The sequence below is a fragment of the Nothobranchius furzeri genome, chromosome 13 (genome assembly GCF_043380555.1).
Source record: "Nothobranchius furzeri strain GRZ-AD chromosome 13, NfurGRZ-RIMD1, whole genome shotgun sequence".
In the NCBI taxonomy this organism is placed as follows: domain Eukaryota; kingdom Metazoa; phylum Chordata; class Actinopteri; order Cyprinodontiformes; family Nothobranchiidae; genus Nothobranchius; species Nothobranchius furzeri.
The window spans coordinates 22851161-22874722 of NC_091753.1; the positions used below are offsets into that span (position 1 = coordinate 22851161).

Here is a 23562-nt window from a genome sequence, read left to right on the forward strand (position 1 = left end):
CCCATTCAACTGTTGTGTCTATTCTCTTGTTATTTAGTTGCAATTTGGTCTCAAACTCCCTCCAAGGCACCTGGAATGTCTCAGATCCATGTTTCCTATAGGGTGAGTGGGGTGTCACTGCCTCAGGTGGAGGAGTTCTGGTGTCATGACGGATAGGTGGAGGGATACGCGGACGTTGCTGCTGTTGTTACAAATATGATCAGGCAGAATATGAGTTATTTTTACTCATTTCAAAGACCTTTAATAAAGGCTGCGCCAAAACAAAAGGATTACCAGGCTTTACTTCATCAAGATTTTCCCTTTAGCATGAAAATAAATCCAGCAGAGCCACCTGATTGGTCACTCTGGTGCTGTTATGCACTACAGAGTTTCATTCTGTTAAATACATTTAAATGCTGCTTCAAAAAACACACATCAAAGGTTTTTAGCCACGAACACAGGTTCAGCTGAATGGAGGTGACTTACACTTAGCCTTCTCCTCATCACGGCCTCTGGTCAGCAGCACCAGACCCACCATCAGGTTGTTAAAGTGAAGGCCTTTAGAAGAGCCTCCGAACGAGGAGTAGATCACCTGAACCACAGACACATCATCATCATTGTGCTCTTTACATAAAGAAACACCAGTCAGATGAGACTGACTATGATTGGTTAAATCAGTGACCAGTCAGAATCCTACAAAAGGAAAGATGTCGACCTGGGGGAGGAAAGGCCCTCAGCCTGCCTTCAGCTGATGCAGCATCACTTCTTTACCGTTTAAACATCATCACAGGTAGAACCCGACAGGCTTAGATTTACTGACTGTCTGAGAGGGTTCTCTGATAGTCACATCACAGGTCCTGGTGCGAGGTTGGGCTCAACGTATTCTCATGTAATGATTCGGGTACCGGGTTGGTCCCCTGTGTCTATGAGGTGTGCTCAAAACTTCAGAAAAGAAAACACACAGAGAAAGTCTGTTTCTCCGTGAACCTGATTAACCCCAGACACGTTGCGACCCTTGAAGCTGATTTGTACGACATGAGTCTAGTCCAAGTGTGTCCCATTACCATGTCATGCTGTGGGAGCCTCACTTGTGGTTTTAAAAAAAGTAAGTCTGTTCGTGTCACTTTGCAAACTTCTAAATCCACCGGCACACTGAAGCTAAATAAAAACAAATAAACCTGCTTCCTTCCTCATTTGACCCTGATGACATCTAGATCAGACAGGGTACCATCACATGTATTATCATTATTAACATGTAACACACGTGTAGGTAGGGCTGGGCGATACGGCCTAAAAAAATCTCCGATTTTATTTTATTTTTATTCGATTTGCGATGTTTTTTTCCCCGATTCTCTCTCCCCATCAATTATTAAGAATAGCAATAAATACAAATGGAAGGCACCTTAAAGCTAATTTTGTTTTTTATTTAATCACAAGCAAAACAAAAGTAACCCTCATTTCTGAGATGAATAACGAATAAATGAACACCCTCTTGGAATAAAAGTACCACGCTCCACATTCCCAGACCAATTCCAAACAACGGATGATTTCATTCCTTTCATAGGAACAAACTTCTCTCTCTCACCAGTGGCCATGTAGTCGCTTGCCGTTGCGGTTTCGTGTGCGTGCTGTGATGATGTTGTCGCGGTTATGTGAGACTAACGCTACGGAAGCTCCAGGGGGCCAAAAAGGTGCCATTACATAAAATTCTATTTACTTTTTTTTTTTAATCGCCCGCAACAAAAAATTCGAAATAATAAATCGATTTATCGCCCAGGCCTACTCGTAGGCTCATGTTTTTATTAATAATCCATCCTGTGAATAGAACAACACTGGCCACTCTTTACATGCTGTAGATTTATGTTAGATGCATATTGAAGACTAAACCCTCTCACTGTCCTCTGCCAAAGCTTTGCCAAAAGAACCTTGCTAATGTCCGTGACATGCAGTAGATCCACCTGGTAAAGTTCAACCACCATGGAGAGCCCAAATCAACCTGTAAATAAACTGCAGACACCTCTGAGGGTCTCTGGGGGACCTTTGCGTAGACTAAACAACGCTGATGATGTCATACAAACTGTCGTTTTTTGGCATCACACACCTCCCTGCTATGCCTCTTAGGTTTCCCCTCAACTGTTCAGTTTCACCATACATCACCACAAATTATTATGGTAACAAGACGTTATTTTTTACTTGAAAGTAAGCTTGATTATACGATCTAACTGCTTTTCATACAGAAGCTAGTACTTGCTGTTTTCTCAAAGCTGATCAGAACCAATCAGATCTTTAATCTTGTGTTATTGTGAAGCAGCTGTTTGATGTTGAGAACTTTCACTTCCTCTCGCCCTTTTTGATGGTGGCCGTTAGCTAAACGTGGCAGAATAAACATGCCGCTGGCTCCGAAGCAGCGACCAGCTGTGATGTACTCATCATGTCTACCTGTGCAGAACTCCATCTTCTCCAGGGTAAGCTGCTGGCGTTTCCTGCTGCAGCAAATGAGAGCTGAGCATCAAGCTACACAAAGCCGAATCGATATCAGAGCACCATAAAGAGTTTCATGCAAATGCTGCTCAGTAACGCTACACTGATATAAATTGGACCCATTCCTGCTGCACAAAACACAGAGCGTCATGTAAATAAAGAATGATTTGCATGACCTCTAAGGAAGTCTTCAGGTCTGAGTGGCTTTTAGACAACAGAAACACTGTCAGCTGTTAACTCATATGTCAAGTCAGAAATCAGCTGTTTCACCAATCTAAGGCTGTTCAAACAGCTATCCAAAATAGATAAATGTTCATAGCTTTCTCACAGAAACCCATTTAAAACCACCTGAGCTTCTTCCTGAGTAGGAGGAGAAGAGTTCACCTGTCTGATGGTCAGACAGCTGCAGCTAATAATTTCTTATGTCATTTTTTTATGCATTTGGATTAGATTTAATCATTTTAAAAGGAACTCTGTGTGAGTGTTACTATAGAACACCCAGCTGACCAGTATTATGGGTTCTGGCTAAAGAAACAGTGCACTGTTATACAAAAACTGTTGACAGTACCAAGCTGGATCACAGCAGGCCCCAGAAGTCCCAGCCCACCGAGTCTGAATGCTGGGCTGCATTACAAACCGGTCTTCTTGTTTAAATTCATCCTAAATCTGAAGTAAATATGTGACTGCATCACAACCTCTGCATACCTCGGCAACTTTGGGGGGAACTCCATCTCCCAGCACCTCTCTGTAGAAGCACTGCTGGGTCATGTAATACGAGAGGCCGCTAGTTCTCTTGAAGGCATCTTTCAGCCGCTTCAGTTCCACATCAGTAACTGGAAAGACAGGAAAAGGGTTAGGAATCACAGGGATCAGGAGGACATATGTGTGATGACATTGTGTTTTGTTCGTGGAGATGGCCGCGTGCTGATCTGCTGACTCAGGGTCTGGTCATTTGGCAGTAGATATGTAAATCTGAAGGACCACCAACTGGGCCCACAGCAGCAACAGATACAGTCCTTTACATGGTGAATAAATAGTTTTTCAGCCCTCTAAGCTTTAGACCAGAATCTAGACTGTCTAGGCTTTAGACCAGAATCTAGACTGTCTATAGGCTTTAGACCAGAACCTAGAGCCACTAGGCTTTATACCAGAATCTAGACAGTTTAGGCTTTAGACCACAATCTAGACCCACTGGGCTTTAGACCCAAAACTAGACTGTCTATAGGCTTTAGACCAGAATCTAGAGCCACTAGGTTTTAGACCAGAATTTAGACACTTTTGGAGTTTTGGAGCTTTTGACCATGTTAAATTGTTAATTCCCCATGCAAATGCAGTTTCTTCTTCTCAGGTAAGGTAAACTCTGCTAAGCCATTGCAGACGGATGGATGGAATTGTTTCTACGTCACAATGGCCTGCTTCTTCCCATCCAGGAAGTCCCTCAAGTCTGGGTCCCTCTTCCCCTTGACTGTAAACACCAACACTCACTCTAGTGGTGTAGCTAGCAGAAAATTTGATCTCTACAGTTGTGAAGAAGTGATTTCTTTCTTATTTAGTCTGCACTTTAAATAATGCCTAGAAACCAAAAATTGATTTTCGTCTGCGAGTGGAACAAGATCCCTGTCCAGTCTTTCTGAAGAAGAGTTTAACTGGCAGAAATGATTGGACTTTATCTGCAGGAGCTCTGAAAAACGGAGCCAGAATGTACCCAGGATTTCACCGACTCAGTGGGACATGGCGGTACCAGGGTTTCCCCCCAGAAAATGAGTTAAGCCTTCAGGTGTGATTTAAAATCAGAGAGAGAGAGGGGGGGCCATTCTCACTGCTAGAGGGAGTTGGTTCCAGACGAGGCGCACAGATTGAGAACGTTCGTCCTCCTTGTGTCCTCACCTGAACACTTGGGACCTGTAACAGGCTGCTAATCAAAGAATTTGACCAGGTATGCAGGGATGATTCAAGTACAGAGGTGCATAAAGATAGAGTGACTTAAAAACAAGAAGTAAAATTTCAAACTGGATGCGGTAGCACACCGGGAGCCAGTGCAGCTTGACCAGAACAGGAGTAATGTGCTTCCTCCTTCTGGTGTCCGCAGGGTCCGAAATTAAAATTTTTTACTCACTGGCCAAGCATATTTTTTACCGGCCAAAATTCTAAATGATTTAGATCTACCTAAAGCATGTTATTCTATATTATGTTGATTCCAAACAGAGTGACAAAATAATTAAAACATCAATTAATAAGAAAAACAACTCTTTTGTCATTTTTACTATTTATTTATAAAGATGTTTTTATGAACTTTTTCATTGAAATCTAGTCAGATTCCTTGTTTTCTCTGTCCATGAAGTCTGGCCTCCTGCTTCTGACACCGTCTTTGTGCCAAAGCATCACAGCCTCATTTGGGTCAAAGTCCTTGATCTCTGGAGAACACAGCTGCACCATGAGAATATCTGAAAGTGTGTCAGGGCTAGGGTTGTCACGGTAACCGGTGTAGCAGTAAAGCCCGGTAAAAAAGTTGACAATAATAATAACTGTCTTGTTTTTAAAAAAATATATATTATCTCGGTGGATTACCGTGGCTGCAGTGTAGGCACGGTGACCCTTACCAGCCACCGTATCATCTGAAGTTGCCGGCGGCACATGCGCACTTTGTTGTTTACGACCAAAACTTTCTTTAAGCTAAAGCTGAAATAATGGCAGGAGGAGACGGCAGCACTCTGGACATTTATTATCCCTCAAAGAAGACAAAGTCGGAAGTATGGGCATTTTTTTGATATTTGAAGAATGCCGAGGGACAGTTGTCTGTTAAAGGCAGCAACGCTACGTGGCCATCACAATGCAGCCATTGTCTCACGACTCCGCCATCTCTGGTTCGCCACTTTTCACAAAATCTTCTGGTTTCCACTGGTCCTGGTGGTTTTTCTTGCAGTTCGACGAGTTTTCTTTTGGAAGGCTGGCTGACTCCGGTTAAAAACCGCCACATTTCACCGCTAGTTTTAACACGAAGCTAACTGCTAACTTGATAAACTGATTGAATGGGATAGGTGGAAATGACGTTGGATGTGGCGTTCCTGTTTCGCGTACGTTTGGGTACGTTGCATGCAGGCAGGAGGAGTATCAGACATCCATGGAAGATGACTGATAAACATAACTAATTTGGTGCAAACATTTACTCGCCAGGTGGCAGGTAGAGCTCAAAAATTTACTCGCCAAATGGAGCAATTTGCTCGCATTTGGCGAGTGGCCAGTGTTAATTCCAGACCCTGGGTGTCTGTCAAAAGGCTGGCCGCCGCATTCTGCACAAGCTGTAGACGCGCAACTGAGGAAGATGTGGATCCATAAAAAAAGGGAATTCGCATAATCCAAGCGAGAGATCACAAATGCATGGATCACTGTGTGTAGGTCACGTCTAGTCAGGGTGGACTTCATCTTTGATAGCTGGCGAAGCTGGAAAAAGCAGGATCTAACCACCTGGCTAATATGAGAGTCCATCCGCAGCTCTGGGTCCAAAACCACCCCCAGGTTAGTGATGGTTGGCTTCACTAAGCTGCGAAAACAGGGTGGCAGGACAGGACTAACTGCAGTGGGAGAAGGAGGAACAAATAAAAGGGCCTCCAACTTAGACTCGTTCAGATGTAAAAAGTTATTATAAAGTGAGCCCTTCACCTCATTCAGGCAATCCACAGCCGGTTGCACAGACTCTTGAGGTTTTAATGAAACATAAAATTGGCAGTCATCAGCATACAAATGATAGGACATGCCATGTCGCCTAAAAATAGCTGCCAGAGGAAGAATGTAAAGACGAAAAAGCAGAGGTCCTAAAATAGAGCCTTGGGGAATACCACAAGACAGAGAGGGGGCTTCAGAGGCAAAATCCCCCAGCCTCACACTAAAACTTTTGTTGCTGGGGTACGATCTGAACCAGTTCAGGGCAGTTCCCTGGATACCCACTACCTGGTTCAGTCGGGACAGAAGTATAGCATGGTCTATGATGTCAAAAGCAGCTGTGAGATCCAGCAACACCAGTATAACATGGGAGCCAGAATCAGTGGACCGCAGAACATCATTAAAAACTCTAAGAAGGGCAGTCTCAGTACTATGACCGGGACAGAACCCTGATTGCAAAGGGTCTAAAATATTAAAAGTATGCAAATGTTAGAGAGCTGTGTGAAAACAACTTTCTCGAGAAGCTTAAATAAAAATGGAAGCTTCGAGATGGGGTGGAAGTTTTCCAGGGAGGTAGAGTCCAAACCAGCTTTCTTCAAAACTGGTTGGACCACTGCCTGTTTGAAAGCCTGGGGGACAACTCCAGAGGTTAAACTCCTGTTCACAATATTTAAAATAAAAGTGGCCAAGTCGGAGAACCAGGCTTCAGTCCTGCCACCAGATCAGAGAGCAAAGAAAAAGAAATGGGCTCAAAGTGATCCATTGAACACTGAGGAGAGTCCCATCCAGGAGAGGCAACCAGCGAGGGTGAGATCAAGGCTCTGATGGTGGTGATCTTAGAAACAAAAAAGCCTAAGAAACCTAGAGCAAAGATCATCCGAAACATCGGAAAGAGAAGGCTCAGAGAAAAAAAAATTAATTTAACACAGAAAATAATACTCGATTACCAAAAGAATACTGATAATGTCAGAAAAATATTTATTTTTAAATAAACCTGATTATTATCTATACACCTGCAAATCTGGTTTAAAGGCTGGTTACTTTCGCATCTTTTCTCCAACCTTAAGATGGATTGTAACACATGATAGCATGAATCTGCAGTCTCAAGGTCTGCAGCTGTATGGTACAGTGGAATTCACACGGCTGGGGGCGGGGTTTCAATTAATCCAAGCATCTTATTTCTGGGTGGAGGGGATGGCTCAGTGGTGCCAACGGTAATATTTTATCATACCGGTATATTGTGCCTAGAGATGCCTACACTCTGGAAAGTGTAAAAAAGCATGATACAGATCCTTTAATGGTTAACATTTTCTGTGCATCATATCTGCTCCCATAGTAACAGACCCCCTTCTCTGGTGGGGTCAGCAGCAATCTATTTAGCCAGCTGAAACATTTAATTTGTTTATATTTTAGTTGTAATGTTTATTTTCTGCTAAATATTTATGTCTCTAAAAGTTCTTTGAATTTAGTCGTTCCTAAACAGCATTTTAGTTGAAACTCTGCTCACAAATGGACTCACACTGGCTAAATAAACGAATAAATTAAAAAAAAAACACAGTCATTATATTGTAAACGGTATACCAATAAATTGCTGTAAACATAGTACTGGCAAGTGTAGCTAGAAAAGAAGAAAAAGGGTTATAAACTACCGCTACTGGGAGGGGAACCTGCACAAAACTGCATGTCAATCTGACTCCACAACCACTTCACCACTACATTTAATACAAAACTAGTGGCGTTACATGTAATTGTGCCATCCAGTGTGTCTTTGTAGATGGGATGTATGGTTTTTCCGCCGGTGTCTCAGTAGAAGTCATTTCAGAAATAATTTGTCAGAAAATGCACAGAATATACAGATTTGAGAACCAAGACCAGACCCGCTTCGGAGGAGAGGATCAAATTGAAGCTGAGATGGGAGGAAGATGTGTGAATGAGGCCAAAAATGGCTTTGGCGTGTTTCTTATGAGGAAATGACAATATAACATGTTAAAAAGTTCCAAAAGTTAGATTTTTAATTATATGGAACCTTTACAAAAACTGTTCAATTAACTTCTCAACTCTGTCCTCAATCTTGCATTTTTTAACTATAACACCCTCTTTGGTTCCAGAATGCTATCAAGTCTGACAACTGGAAGGAATTGGACTGACTCTGATGGAATAGGGAGGGCTGACTCTGGTGCAGCTCCACCTTTGTGGTTCTGCAGCGAGCACCACTTGGCAGAATCAGAAACTGAGCGCGCAGAAAGGCTGCCGCGCATGCAGTGAGGCTGCCACGCGCATGTTTTCCTCTGCCGTGTGCTCGTTGGCCAACGCGCGCGCGCAAGTTTGTCACTTGTGCACATCCTTGTGCGCTCACAGACAGTTTGCTCCATCTCAGTGTACAAATGACCTCTCGCCATGTATATTTTCACTCGAGAGATTCTAACTTCCACGCGCGAGTCCCGTTTGCATGCGTGATGTGGACCCATGCACACGTGGGTTTTGGCACCCATCTGACGCCATAGACCTAATAACCCAAATAAACCACAGAGCAAGTGAATGATGGTGAACCTGTCAGACACAGCGCCAGCATGTGGACTGAGCAGCTCTGTGAGCTGAAGACCCTGAACAAGCTCCTGAACATTTGGTTTCAAAGCTCCATATGTGGTAATGGGAAAAAAATAAAAATAAAAAAAGTTAACCCACATGGGAAATTGTGGGACTACTGAAGCTAATAATAATTACTCACCACCATCTCACAAACATCCCCTATCACCCTGAAACAGCTCCTGAGCTGTGCTTCTAGAAAATACCAGGCTATTTATCACAAAGCAGAGATGGAAGAGCAGGGTTTCCCCCAGCACCTTATAGCCTGGCAGCCTGCCAGGCTAAGCGTCACTAACCCCCCCCCCCCCTACCATGTCCGCTGACACGAACGGCGAAACGAAACTAGAGCAGGGGCGGTGTTAGGCCCCGCTACTTGGGCTCAAGCCCCAAATGTTTTCTGAAAAGCCCCGGACCTAAAACGTGGAAGCAACATGCAGTACCAAAGTCCAACAGAGAGGGAGCAGCTGGCAGTGGTTTGTATACAGCCTGCCTGAGGCTCCACCACTGAAGAAGAAGCCCTTCAGCAGCCGGCTTCTTCTACAGTCTCTGCCTGAAACGCATGAGTGAAGATGGACTTAAGGACGTTTTTTTAGACAAAAAGTACAGCGACAGAACCCCAGCTTTGATGAGACTGGTGTTGACTCAGGTTTGTGAGTCTTATTTGAAAATATTTGTTGTGCTGCTGGTTTGCCTAAAGTTAGCTTACTATCAGGTAAAGTTGTTGGAGAAAGAAAGAGAATATTTACTATCATCTCACACTAAACACTAACAGGAACAATACTCTGCCCTGAATATGTTTAATATGTAGCTTCAGATTAAAAATTATGTGGTACAAGACAAATATATATGATGTTGACTAGTGCGTGTCACGAGTGTGTGTGTGCACGCGCGTACGTTAAGCCCCGGATCTTCTTCAGTCCTAAATCCGCCCCTGAACTAGAGCCCTCCATCCGCTGATACTGGTGGGAAACAGCAGCGGAATGTGTGCAACACCCCAACCCCACCCCAACCCCCACAAGAGAGGACATGCTGATCTGATTATTGATCATCCGTTTTCAAGGTTTTAAAGTGACGGTGTGTATTCTACCTGGCAATAGGGGGCAGTAGATACCCAAATCAATGCAAGCAAGCTGTATTTTTATGTTGGAGTCAGACCTTACCAACAGATGCCCATTAGGGTCAAAAAGCCCTGGGGAGTGCAAACTTCAGCAAAATGAGAAGCACATCAGTCTTCCTTTCATCAATGGCAACAAGTGAAGAGGTAAATGTGTAAAACAACAACGTTTAAGAATGACGAAAGATTTGTAACCGCTTTTAACAAATAAGTAAAGGCATTTTGTCCTCACAGGCTCCCGTAGAAGAAAACATGGAGTCAAATATGGCGTTGCCCAGTGATTTAGACCCACTCCCATGTATTTTAGACCAGATTTTTATGGTTATATGTTACGAAGCCAAGCGCAAATATTTTTCAAGAACTGGGCATCATTTAATTCCTTTTCAACAACCAAAACTACACATTGCCACTTTAACCCTTTGATGCATAATGGTCACTATAGTGGACAGGTACTCAAAATTGTTATTTCTTTATTTTTGCTATTAAGCACAGCTGTTGAAGACTTTATTGCATGTGAGCCCCTCCATTTGGACTTCAGTAAGTCAAGCCACCATATTTCATGTTCAGAATGCACGTTGTACACTGAGATGGACATGTAATAAATTATTTGTAAATTAACAAAATGGTACAAAAAATATTTGTTGAAATTTGTTTCATTCACACCTAAAGATGAATGAAAAAAAAAAGTTTAAAAAATCATGGTTGAAGATTTCATAATTCATGCATCAGAGGGTTAAGGTCCCATTAAAATTCAGAAATTGACTACTGTGAGTTTTTATGACAGGTACTGATATAGAAATCAAGCAATGGCTGACATGCTATTGATTGATTAATTCCTTTGTTGCCCTAATTTGGTAGTTTTTTCCTTCCATCTGATAAAAATAATGCATAATTGCATAAATCAAAGATTCAACAACACTTTGGCAAAGTTAACACACAATTGTCTTTTTAATAAATAAAACATTCTCACACAATTAACCAGGAGCAGCAGCTTCTCCTTGTATTATGATGGGCTGTGTGTGCGTGTGTGTGTCACAGAACGCTGCTGTAGCTGTAATTGTATTCTTTTTTTATCCATCTATAAGCAGACAGCATGCACCACCCTCCCCTCCATCTAAAGTAGACCTGATTTGTACCAAAGTGCTGAATCATAGGCTTTAGCAACACCACAGGCAGCTAATCACCAGACCACACCTGCAGCTGCACAAGACTCTGGTAACCCAGGAGAGAACACCCTCATGGTTTCTGCAGGAGGAGCTGGATTTATTTATCGGACAACAAGCAGAAAAGCTCTGAAAGCTGCAGGAGCAGATCACTGGCTTTACTGATAACACCAACAGTTCAGATTTTAAATGACTAATAATTATAAACGATCTTACTCACTATAGAAATTAGAAATTAAAGCATAGAAAAACCTAGTCACATGAGACAGTTTTATGTTTAAAACTCCTAGATGCTGCATCTCTGTAGTAATTTAATTCAAAATATAATTCTGTTTATATTTGATGCAGAGTAAATATCAGGTTACAGTAGCCTCTGGCAGCAAACAGAGAAAGGCTTCTGTTGGTGAATTAATGGGAGCAAGCTGATTTAATGACAGGCTGGTACGGATACATCATAATAAAATAAAACTGTTATACCAGACTGGGTGAGGAAAACAAAGCTGCTCCACATCATGGAGAACACTGTATACTGTTTCTGTAAGGCGATGAGTATACTCTTCTACTCTAGCCACACAATGGGTCTGATTTCTGGGTCCCACTTTCCTGTGTTGGGACTACTGAGACGCCGTGTTCTGACTCAACCAGGCAGATCTACAGTAATAATAATAATACGGCAGGATTTTAAACAATTTTCACAAGATGAAAGATCCCACAAGTGGCAGTTAAAAATCTGAACCTAACAGTTTTGGTCCAAGAGCAGCCAGACAGCAAAAACCACACACAAACCAAATGCACACGTAGACATTCCCAGGCCAGACAGGAAATCTTGAATAACCTTTCCAGATCAAATATGACTTCAAAGTAAGCAAAATTGTTGTTGTGGAAGCAGAGTGTGCAGCGTGCTTCAGTCACCTCGCTTTCTGATTGGTTATTTGCACATGCACACTTTGTTGTTTACAACCAAAACTTTCTTGTAGCTAAAGCTGAAATCATGGCCAAAGGAGGACACTCAGGACATTTATTATCCCCCCAAAGAAGCCAGAGTGGGAAGTACGGACATTTTTTGGATATCTGAAGAATGCCGAGGGACAGTTGATAGAAGACGGCTATCCTGTTTGCAGCACTTGCAGAAAAAGTGTCTGTGAAAGGCAGCAACGCTTCAAATCTCATGACACATCTGCATGACCATCACCCACAACTCTACAGTCAACGCAAGGCAAGCTAACGTTAGCGTTTTAGCTAAAATGAGTGATCTGAGGATTTGGGTTGAGGGAGAATGCAACGAGTCGCTATATAAAGCAGCCGCAGCGCCCGTTACCTTCATATAAACCGTGTCACGGACACCCCCATGTTGAAATGACGCTATGCATTACGGGGCTCCCAGGGGCGGATAAGAGTTGGTCTCTCTCCGAGAATAATTATGAATTTAACAATGATTACTGCCTGATGACATTTTGCCACATCTGCAAAGCTCACTGGAACACAAACCGAGGACAATATTTTCCTGATTGATTACTCTAGTAAGGGCAAAAAAATGTACCTGATTAGAAGGCTACTTGAGTACTGAGTATCATCTGATCTAATATTTTTAAAATGATGACATCAAACAGACAAAAAATAAGAAGTTATGGGTAAATATTGGTATTTTAAAGACTAAAGGGGAAAAATGTAAACAAATAAACAACATAATCACAAAATAACACATTTTAGGCAAAATTTAGACACAAACTGAGGACAATATTTTCCTAATATACAGGGTTTATTTAATTGTCTGAAAATTTAACACGTTTAAAAAAATACCGCAATAATACCGAAAACCATGATAATTTTGGTCACAATAACCGTGAGGTTGAATTTTCACACCGTGACAACCGTAATAGACACCTAAATTGTTGCAAGCAAGCAGTATTTTTGTGTTGGAGTAAGACCTTACCAACGAATGACCTTTAGGGTCAAAAAGCCCTGGGGAGTGCAAACTTTCACTCCCTTTCATCACTGACAACAAGTGAAGAGGTAAATGTGTAAAACAACAACATTTAAGAATGGTGAAAGTTTTGTAACCGCTTGTTACAAATCAGTAAATGCATTTTGTCCTCATGGGCTCCCATAAAAGGAAACATGGCATCTAAAATGGTGTCGTCCAGAGACAATCCCGCTCCCATGTATTTTAGACCTGATTTTTATGGTTGTATGTTACGAAGCCGCCAATATTTTTCAAGAGCTGGGCATTCATTTAATTAATTTTCAACAACATTTTGATGGATATTTCCAGAAATTTATGGTAAAAACTACACATTGTCTCTTTACGGGTAGGGCTGGGCAATAAGGCCTAAAATCAATATCGCGGTATATTGAGGAGTTCACCTCGATAATAATAAATGGACCATAACTACATATATGCGCAAAAACAAAAGCTGTCCACTAGATGAGGGTTGTCATGTGTATTACGATGAGTCATGTTGTCATGTGACTCAAGGTGCTACAGCTTAAAGGGACATGAATGTCGCCATCCCACACACCTCTTTATATTTGTTTTATTACAGAATGTATTGACATGGGAATAATTATATCGGTTACAGTCAGATATTTTGATAACGATATTTTTCGATTTATTGTCCAGCCCTAGTTAAAGGGGAGTGTTCTTCTCCACTGTGACTCAGTGCAATCTGCTGGGTTTTCCTACATGAGAAACTTTCAACTAATTGGCATAATGAACTGACAAGTAGGTGCTACTGGAGTGTGGAGATAACTCTAGTTGTGATTTGATGCTATAAAAAAAAACAAATTGAAATTGAACAGAGAATGTTACACCTGTTAGTCTGGTGGTAAACCCAGATTGTGCGTGGAAGGAGTTCTGTTTTCATCAGAAACACATCAGACAGAAAAAAAAGGCTGCATGGTGGTGCAGTTGGCAACACTGTAGACTCCCAGCAGGAAGGCTGCAGGTTCAAATCCTGGCCATGGCCTTTGTGTGTGAAGACAGCATGTTCTTCCTCTGCATAAGTGGGTTTTCTCAGGGTGCACTGGCTTCCTCCCACAGACCAACAACATGCATGTTAGGTTAAACTCTGTGTTGTTTTGGGTTGAAGCACCTTTTAAATGAATAAACTCAAACATCAGTTGTTTGAAGTTTTTGTGAACTAACAAGATAAAAGCTGTCTCTGAAACCCCTGATCACTAACAAGTGTGCAGTCACCTGGTTTAAACAAAGCTCACTAGGGTTGTCACGGTAACCGGTATAGCGGTAAAAAAGTTGACAGTAAAAATAACCGTCCAGTTTTTAAAAAACTAAATTATCTCGGTGGGTTTACCGTGGCCGCGGTTTCAGCGCGGTGACCCTTACCAGCCACCGTCGCTTCAGCTGAAGTTCCCGCGGCGCGCACACGCACTTTTTAGTTTGCAACGGCACCAAAACTTTGAAGCTGAAATAATGGCCGAAGGAGGAGACGGCAGCGCCCAGGACATCCATCAGCCCTCAAAGAAGACTAAATTGGAAGTATGGGCATATTTTGGATTTCTGAAAAATGCTGAGGGACAGTTAATAGAGGACTGCTATCCCGTTTGCAGAACGTGCAGGAAACAAGTGTCTGCAAAAGGCAGCAACACTTCGAATCTAATGGCACATCTGCGTGACCATCACCCACGTCTCTACAGCCAGTGCAAGGTAAGTTAACATTAGCATTTTAGCTTAAATGCATGACGTGAGGACATTTTGGTTGAGGGAGAATGCAACGAGTCACTATATACTGCAGCCGCAGCGTCCTCTGCCAGCATTTAAACCGTGTCACGGACACCCTGTTGCTGGATGAAGCATCGTATTTGTTGATGATGAAGAGAAATATACAATTAGTTCCTTGTCATTGATTTGTTTACTTATTCGATGCCATTTATACTTGAACATTTGGATTTGATTACACAGTGTAGTAGTTATTTTAGTCATTTGTTTAAAGTGGCTATTTATTTTAAATGCATATTTTTTAAGGTTGACTTGTACAGTGCTCAAGTCAAGTGTGGACTGGAGTTTTAGATTTTCATTTTGATAATGAAGAAAACAAGTATATGAGAAAACAAGTGGTGTTTCTTTGATTTGTTTACATATTGTTTATGTTTTGAATGCTTGGATTTGTATAATTTAAACCTGCACTGACTACTGTAACATGTTCCAGAAAAAGAAGCTATTTGTTCCTTTACTTGTGAAAAGTTGCACTTTTGCTAAGGCTTTGTGTTATTTTAGGTTTAATAAACACTGTTAAACCTTTTCAGAACTATTTCAGTTTGTGTAGAACAGGACTATCAATGCTTTCTGAACATATGCAACACCGTTTAAAAAATACCGCGATAATACCGAAAACCGTGATAATTTTGGTCACAATAACCGTGAGGTTAAATTTTCATACCGTGACAACCCTAAAGCTCACATATACTAGGGATGCGTTCATCATTACATGTATGCTGATTTAGTGTGTGGTCGACATGCATTCAGTTAATAGTACTCATGGTAGTACTTTGTAATAATTAATAAAGATGACAGTTGCGTTTTAGCTGAGCTTGTGAGACCATTTTTCCTATGATTTTTACTCCAGGAACAAAAACATTAACAGCTTGTTTTGTAGATAACACTGTTTCATCTCTTTAAAGCTAAACTGTTGGCTGAAGTGTGAGGGTGACAGGGTGAAGCCAGAAAAACCAGAATTATTGTAGTTTCCACTTGATCTTTACATTAAACATCAGACTCAACACCGGCAGTAGAAACACACACACACACACCACACACACGCCCACACACACACACCACACACACACACCACACACACACACACACCACACACACACGCCCACACACACACACACACACACACACACACACACACACACACACACACACACACACACACACACACACACACACACACACACACACACACACACACACACACACTAGTAACCTCTGGTTCTCAGATACTTGACGAAAACAACAGAAGAAGACTTTGTTTACATAAGTAATGATGGTGATGTGACCCTAAACTCACTGAGGATGGTGTGGTCCTACTGGGCCACCATCCATCAGCTGTTGCACACATTATCCTCCTAACTGTAAACAGATAGGTTTCTTCATTAAACATAAGATTTACCTCAAACCAACAGAAGACCTGCTTTAGACATCTGAACTAAAACTTAAGTAGTGACACTTGCTGGTCAGGAGGAGAAATGCAGAAGTCTTTGAGAATTCAATGTAAACAAAACTTCTACCTGAACAGCTGACTTAAAATGGTCTTTTGTGATGAGGCTGGTGACTTCTGACCAGCTCTAGACAACGTCTCTTCTTGCAATCTGAAAAAAGCTGACTCTGCGCTGCACCGCTGAAGACCTAGACCTGGACTTGGGTGCATGAATCTGAGTGTTTTGAGGCTCGTTACAGTGAGCTAAGGGCCCTTGGGGGCCCTTGATTGGGCCCTTAATAAAGCCTTACATGTTTTGTTGAAAGGAAACTTTTTGATGACATTTTGTTACAATTTGTCAGTAATTAGAAATTTGAAGCTAAACTGAATTATTAAAGTTGCATCAATCCACCGGGTAATGAAACATTCTTACATCATATATCATTAAATTCAGATAAACAAAAAACATTAAAAGTTGAATGTTGGAGACAATACCACCCAACCTTCTAAGGCTCTACGAACAAAACCCTCCACCTGCCCCTCCACCTCCTTCTGCAAAAGCACTGTCCTACCAGAGTCAACTGTTGACCTCATAAAGGTTTCATATTATTTAACATTTAGACTCGATGGACTCCGACATGAACAGAAAACCTAAAAATAAACACCAATAAGAAGATTTGCAATGCAAACAGCAACAATACACACAACACGCCTTCTGTGTCTGCAGGCTAAAACCTGAGTGGAAATGTTAGCAACAACCATATGGAAATCCACAACCTCAAACCGGAGAGCACAAGTTTCTAATGCAATGCAGCTGTTTATCAGGCAGGCTGATGAGGTCCCAGCATGAAGCAACTGCAGGTTTGTGTCAGGCAGTGTTCAGTTTGGTGATCAACCACAAAGGTCCAGAAGCTCTTTAGGACCTTCTAGAAGCTACCTCTTCATAACTTTATTTGATTTCTCCTCTTCCAGAAGGTGGAAAACATATGCTAACATCTAAACCAGGGGTGTCAGATATGCGGCCCCCCGCAAGCAGGTTAAATCTGGCCCGCAAGTTGGTTGTGTAAACTTTATTTTCATACTTTACAATGTAGAGTGAAAGTAAACTTATCTTTGTGAGCAAGTTTTCTCTGTAATGAGTATAAATAAAACAAAGCTGCGCTCAAGGCTCACACAAGAACTTGAATCACATCCTGAAGTTGGCCGCCACTCAGGATGTGACTTCTGATATTGATGTGTTGGTGAAAGCTAAAAGATGTAAAGTAAAATGAGTCAAATATACTTTAAGTGCTGCATGAAACTGATCTAGCCATGTGACCTGTAAGCTCTTTGAATCACTAAAGAATGTTTTTATTTATTGATTGATTTTTTAGTTTTTTCAAATTTACAAGTACACTTCAGGTGTTGTACTTGTACTATTTTGGATACAATGTCCTCAGGCTCCAGCTTTGTTTTATATTGATTGTATTAAAACAAAGAAAGCAATCTGAAGTTGTTTTGAATTTACCGGTCTGGCCCACTTGGGACTAGATTTCCCTCAGTGTGGCCCCTGAGCTAAAATGAGTTTGACACCCCTGATCTAAACAATCGGACTCTGTAAGTGTTAATATAAACACACACTATGAATCTAACAGGTTTGTCGTGACGAGGGCCCGGCCTGCAGAGATAGATCAACACTGATGCCGTTTTACTGTAAATGTACACGCAGCTGAACTCAAACATTAACTTTGTTCCTTAACGTGGACTCACATCAGCTCTCTGGACCCTTTTACAACGCTCTAAAGTCATAAAAAGAGGAGGTCTTGCTCTCTTATCCGTTTCTTAGAGAACACAATAAAATCATCAGATTCTCAGAGCTGAGAAATGTTACTAGCTATTACTGATTCTAGACCAAACATTACGAAAGACATTTGGTGTCATTTGGAGGTTATTTGTTTGTTTGTCTATGCAGACATGTATTAAATAGATTTTTTCATCACTTTGCACAGTCCTACGTTACAAAGTGCTATACAAATAGCAATGGTATGGGGAGTCTAAGCAACGGCCATCTATCAGGTCTATGGCTGATGTGGTTTGATATGCGCTAGGACTGGGCAATACATCGAAAATTTAGCGTTATCGAAATTTCTGGCTGTTATCGAGATAATTTTTCCCATGTCAATAAATTTGATAATAAAAAAAATGAAAAGATGTTTGTAGGTTGGCCACATTCCCTTTAAGAAGCTGTACCACTTTGAGTCACGTAAAAATGTGACAGCCCTATCTAGTGGACATCTTTTGTTTCTGCGCATACCTGTAGTTATCGGACATTTATCGTTATCGAGGTGAAATCCTCAATATATCGTAATATTAATTTTAGGCCATATTGCCCAGCCCTAATATGTGCCATGGATTTACGATATGATGTACCTGAATTTAAAAACAAATTTTGATGTGAGAGCACTTTTTTCCAACAGGTGGAAAAAGTCACTTTAGGTTTTGTGTGAAAACACGAACAAAACTACAACTTTTTTCTCATCAAATTTAAATCATCAAACCTGACGAGAAAAATGGCTGTGAGTTTAGCGAGCCTTAGATCCTTCCAGGATGATGGAACGTTACACGCGGAGAAAACCACTAGAAATCTGGTCACATGGTAAGTAGTAGCTACGCTGGAGGAGAATCTGAAGTAACGTCATGTGACTTCTCATTTAGTCATTTTAATTATGAAATTTTACAACCAAACTTCAATTCAAATGAGTGTGTCACTACGTCTGTCACATAATTTGAGAGTGAAGTACAACATATGTGTGATTCAGAGCGTAAGACAAAGCAGATTAGAAAACAACTCTTATAGCTCCGTTCAGGGGACCCACCGGAAGGGGAAGAGACTTGGACTACCTTTGGTAACTAACAATAAATTCCCTGAAACCAAAGAACAACCCGCTCTGACACAAGTAAATATAAATAACATGAGCTTACATTAGAGTCAGCGTGAATGAGAGGTAAAGCGACTGTTGACTGTGTTTGGTTTTCTTTGTGCTGACCCGATGATGAACCAGTGACCCGTGCTGGGTCCAGTTGGACTGAGCCCAGCAACAGCTGGACAGAGGTCGGTTCCAGACTCAGGTTACATTTGAGAGATTTGAGCTAAATTAAATATTCTGCTCTCAGTAAATCATCAGATGCACAGATTTCCTCCAGCTTTAAAACTTTGCTAGTTTTCAACGCTGTTAGCCTGGTTAGCCTGTGGTGCTGCTGCTCACAGGTAATGGCACCATGAGCATGCTGTCACAAAATGTTCCAACTAGAAAAGCACCATTGTGAGATTGTTGATGACAGCTGTTCCGAGTGAATCAGTGGTAGAGCTGCAGATTATTATGAGCATTGCATCTGTGATGGTGCAGAATCGCAAAAATTCTCCTCACAACTGTGTGTGATGTGGAGTTTCAGACATCTAAACCAGGACAGAGCCAACCAGGGACTCGTGCACACACACTGGCATCACTTCCATGGTGAGGTTTGAATTTTCCAGCACCTCACATAGGTGATGATTTACACACGTGAAAGGAAACGTTAATAAGATATAACAAACTTCATCTACATTTAACTTTATAGAACTTAATCAAAAATTCAAGCATTTTCAAGGATTTCAAGCACCTGCTGTAACCCTGGGTTATTTTGTGATCATCCATGCATCGGTGACGTGTTGTGAAGCTCTAATTAGTAGAGAGTTGTTCAGCTGTGTGTCTCTAGCCGTCACAGCAGTTGTGAGCGATGCTACGTTCACCCTCAGCTCCGACGTGTAACCGAGATCTGAGGTTTCGATCTGGTTCTTCTGATCAAGTCTAGACATAAAGAACAGTCCATGGTTCTGCAGTGACTCATCACACGAAGCACACCGTGTTTACAGAAGAAAACATGATGCTACACATGTCAGCGAGGTGTCCTGCGACTTGCTATCATGTAACGGTGAGATGGAAGAAAGTGTGGTCATTCAGGCGGAGGCCGCTTTTGAAAAGTCTCAGATCTGGATCAAATAAAAAACCACATGTGAAAGGGACCTGGGTCTGCTTTGGGACCTGAAGTGTGGACATAAATGCAGCGTGCACTGAAAGATGCACGCACACAGGGGGAGTTATTAGTACTCAGATCTTGTTTCTGAGAATTAGGTTTTTGAGCCATCTTGAGCTGAAGGCTGAATGTTTAGAGAACTAGTGCTAAAGATAATTATCACTGTAAAGATAAATCTTGTGTAGATTAAGACCCAGATGAGCTGCAACAGTTTTATTTGTGTATCCCAGGGGCACGGTAAGGGTCGGAGATGTTTAGTCAATTTAATTTCTGACTATATAAAACGATTTCTTTGGTTTTAAAGTGTGAAGTAAAGTCCGGCGAAGTAAAATCCAAGCCGATCCCGTTCATGTTTACGATCCGTGTTTACCTTTTTTTCCTGCCAATATGGCGTCTACTAACAGTCACGTGGGGTCCGGAGCTCTATGGTTGCACTCAGCAACCGCTGAGTGGGCTGGTTTGGAGGCAAGGAACCAGGAAATGCCCCAGTGCTGTTCTGATCATGCCATTTTAGGGTGACACCCCCTTCCCTCCTGCTGGGTTGCCGGTGCAACACCATATCTCCCACAGTAACACTGGGGTATGGTTCATATGATGGGAGACATGATGACAGCATGTTTACGTTAGCGGCAGATGAATCCAGAGACAGCGTTAGCATAAAAGAGTCACTATGCACATTTTTGCATCCTTTTGTGTTACCACGTGGGTCTCTGGCATCACCTGGACCTACCAGTCTGACCCAGCAGAGAGAACTGGTCAAGTAGGGAGTTTACAGCCGGGTCAAGTGACAGCACACCCATAAGGCGTTCTCCTCTGGAGCGACTTCAGGATGAAACAAGTTCAGCTCTAGAGGACAGAACTAGTCGCAGCTCTGTGTTTGATCTAAAGCTAAACTAATAAATAACAGCCTCTCAGCATTGAGTCACATTACTGACAGGAACAATAGCTCATATTTGAGGGTTACCTCCTGTAAAGATCATATTTTCATTGTTTTCATATTATTAGAAGACGGTTTATTCAGAAAATGATGAAAACTCCTGAAAATGATTGATTTGTGTTATGCTATGATCAAAGGTTTATTTGGAAACAGTCTAGAGTAAAGAGTTGGTCAGCTTCCTGCTGCAGGCTCCTCATGTCACTTTGTTGACATGCATGGAAGTTTGTAGATAATAGTACAATTTTTATTCATCCATCCATTCATTCATTCTCTTCCACTTATCCTAAGTCATGAGGTCCAGACTTCCCTCTCCTCAGCCACTTGAGCCAGCTCCTCTGGGGGAATCCTAAAGCCCAATTTATACTTCTCCATCAGCTCCATGAGGGAGAGACACGCACACACTGACTGAGACATTCTGCCTTCAAACTTCTCCGTCTCCTGGAGAGTGTTGCAAAGCAATTCCCCGCCAGGACAACCGAGGATGTAGCGCTGTTCTGTGGTATCCTGTCACGTATCTGGTCCAAAATGGTGCATTTACTATTGTGTTTTTGTATTGAAGAGACTTTTTAACACAGACAAATATGTTCCTCATCCTCCTCCAACTCTTCATGCGCTCACCACCTCTAAACCCACGTTTCCCGTCATTTCGTCCTTGAATAAAACTCTAGCTGCACATCTTTTCACTCCTCCAATCACGGGGGAATAAAACACTCTCTGTCTTGTCGGACGGATGTTTAGAAAAGAGAGCTCGACTTCGTGCGTCCTTGCAAGCCTGCTGGAGAACCCTCTAAAGGACGGATAATGGCGTTTCGTGTCTCCATCCCAAGGCAGACGGACAAGTATAAATTAGGCTTAAGATGTTCCCTGGCCAGCAGAGAAACATAGCCCCTCCAGCGTGTCCTGGGTCTTCCTTTAGGTCTTCTCCTGATTGGACGTGTCTGGAAAACCTCACCAGGGAGGCGTCCAAGAGGCATCCTAATCAAGTCGCCAAAGCCACCTCAACTGGTTCCTCTCGATGTGGAGGAGCAGCGGGTCTACTCCGAGCCCCTGCCGGATGACAAAGTTTCTCACCCCATCTCTACGAGAGAGGCCAGCCACTCTGTGGAGAGAACTCATTCCGGCTTCTTGTATCCGCGATCTCGTTCTATTGGTACAATTTCTCATCATTGTGAACATCAAATTACACCAAATTCCCCAAACCCTTGATGGTCCAGTCCTACTCCCAGAGCAGCTTCATGTCTGACGGATCACCACGGCATGTACGCTCTCATCACACCGGCTGGAAGAAGAAACGTTTAGATCCATCTCCTTCCTGAACATGATTTCAAATGAATTTTGTTGATGCAAATTTAGCACTTAATAAAACAGGAAACGGTTCTTCCTTTTTTCACTAAATGTTAAAACACTTGATGCTCTTTAGAAAAGAAGGAAGTAAACCTTCACACTTAACCCAGAACCAACGATGTGCTGCTGCCCTGGTTCCTAAAACACCTCTAAGCCAACTGAAGAGGAACATCAATCAGAAACCATGTTTTTCTTTACTCGCGAACTGTGTGGAAGACTCTGCAGCATTCCAATGAAAACATTTTATTAATGGATTGTTTGGCTGAAATCATCTAAAGACTTGACCTGTTAGAGAGAGAGAGATAGAGAGAGATAGAGATAGAGATAGAGAGACAGAGAGAGAGACAGAGAGAGAGACAGAGAGAGAGACAGAGAGAGAGAGAGAGAGAGAGATACAGAGAGAGAGACAGAGAGAGAGAGAGAGAGAGAGAGAGAGAGACAGAGAGAGAGAGAGACAGAGAGAGAGACAGAGAGAGAGAGAGAGAGAGAGAGAGAGAGACAGAGAGAGAGACAGAGAGAGAGAGAGAGAGAGAGAGAGAGAGAGAGAGAGAGAGAGAGAGAGAGAGAGAGAGAGAGAGAGAGAGAGATATGCCATGAAAGCTGAACCCTGTAATTGCTGAAGTCATGCCCGCTGTGGGAAATAGGAACACTGCCATGTGACTGGTCAGATAAGGATGGCAGCTGTGTGTGTGTGTGTGTGTGTGTGTGTGTGTGTGTGTGTGTGTGTGTGTGTGTGTGTGTGTGTGTGTGTGTGTGTGTGTGTGTGTGTGTGTGTGTGTGTGTGTGTGTGTGTGTGTGTGTGTGTGTGTGTGTGTGTGTGTGTGTGTGTGTGTGTGTTTTGAGAATGTTCAGTCAGCTTCTGTTTGTCCAAAAAAGAAACACTTTGTCCGTTTTCATCTAATTCACACAACAGTTTCATATTTCACAGCGTAAGATGCTGCAATGACTCCATTCCCGATAAACCTCTCAAATTTCAGCCTTCATGGGCAGAGCAACAAGAACAGACCAGTGGCGATGATGTCACGTTGGTTTTGTGCGTTTCTGATGGTCTGGGACCGAGGCACGTCGCCCTCTGGTCTGACCGCA

At 42.2% G+C, this 23562-nt stretch overlaps 1 protein-coding gene across 4 annotated transcripts in view; it reads right to left on the reverse strand.

Moving 5' to 3' along the window:
- usp32 (ubiquitin specific peptidase 32) overlaps positions 1 to 23562 on the reverse strand; it is a 60681-nt gene that overhangs the window by 34985 nt on the left and 2134 nt on the right. For all 4 annotated transcript variants that reach the window (XM_054743431.2, XM_054743430.2, XM_054743429.2 and 1 more), the window contains exons 2-3: positions 3166 to 3293; positions 466 to 571 (exon numbers count right to left, since the gene is read on the reverse strand). In XM_054743431.2, the coding sequence (XP_054599406.1) occupies positions 466 to 571; positions 3166 to 3293 (234 nt within the window). The remainder of the gene's footprint in view (positions 1 to 465; positions 572 to 3165; positions 3294 to 23562) is intronic.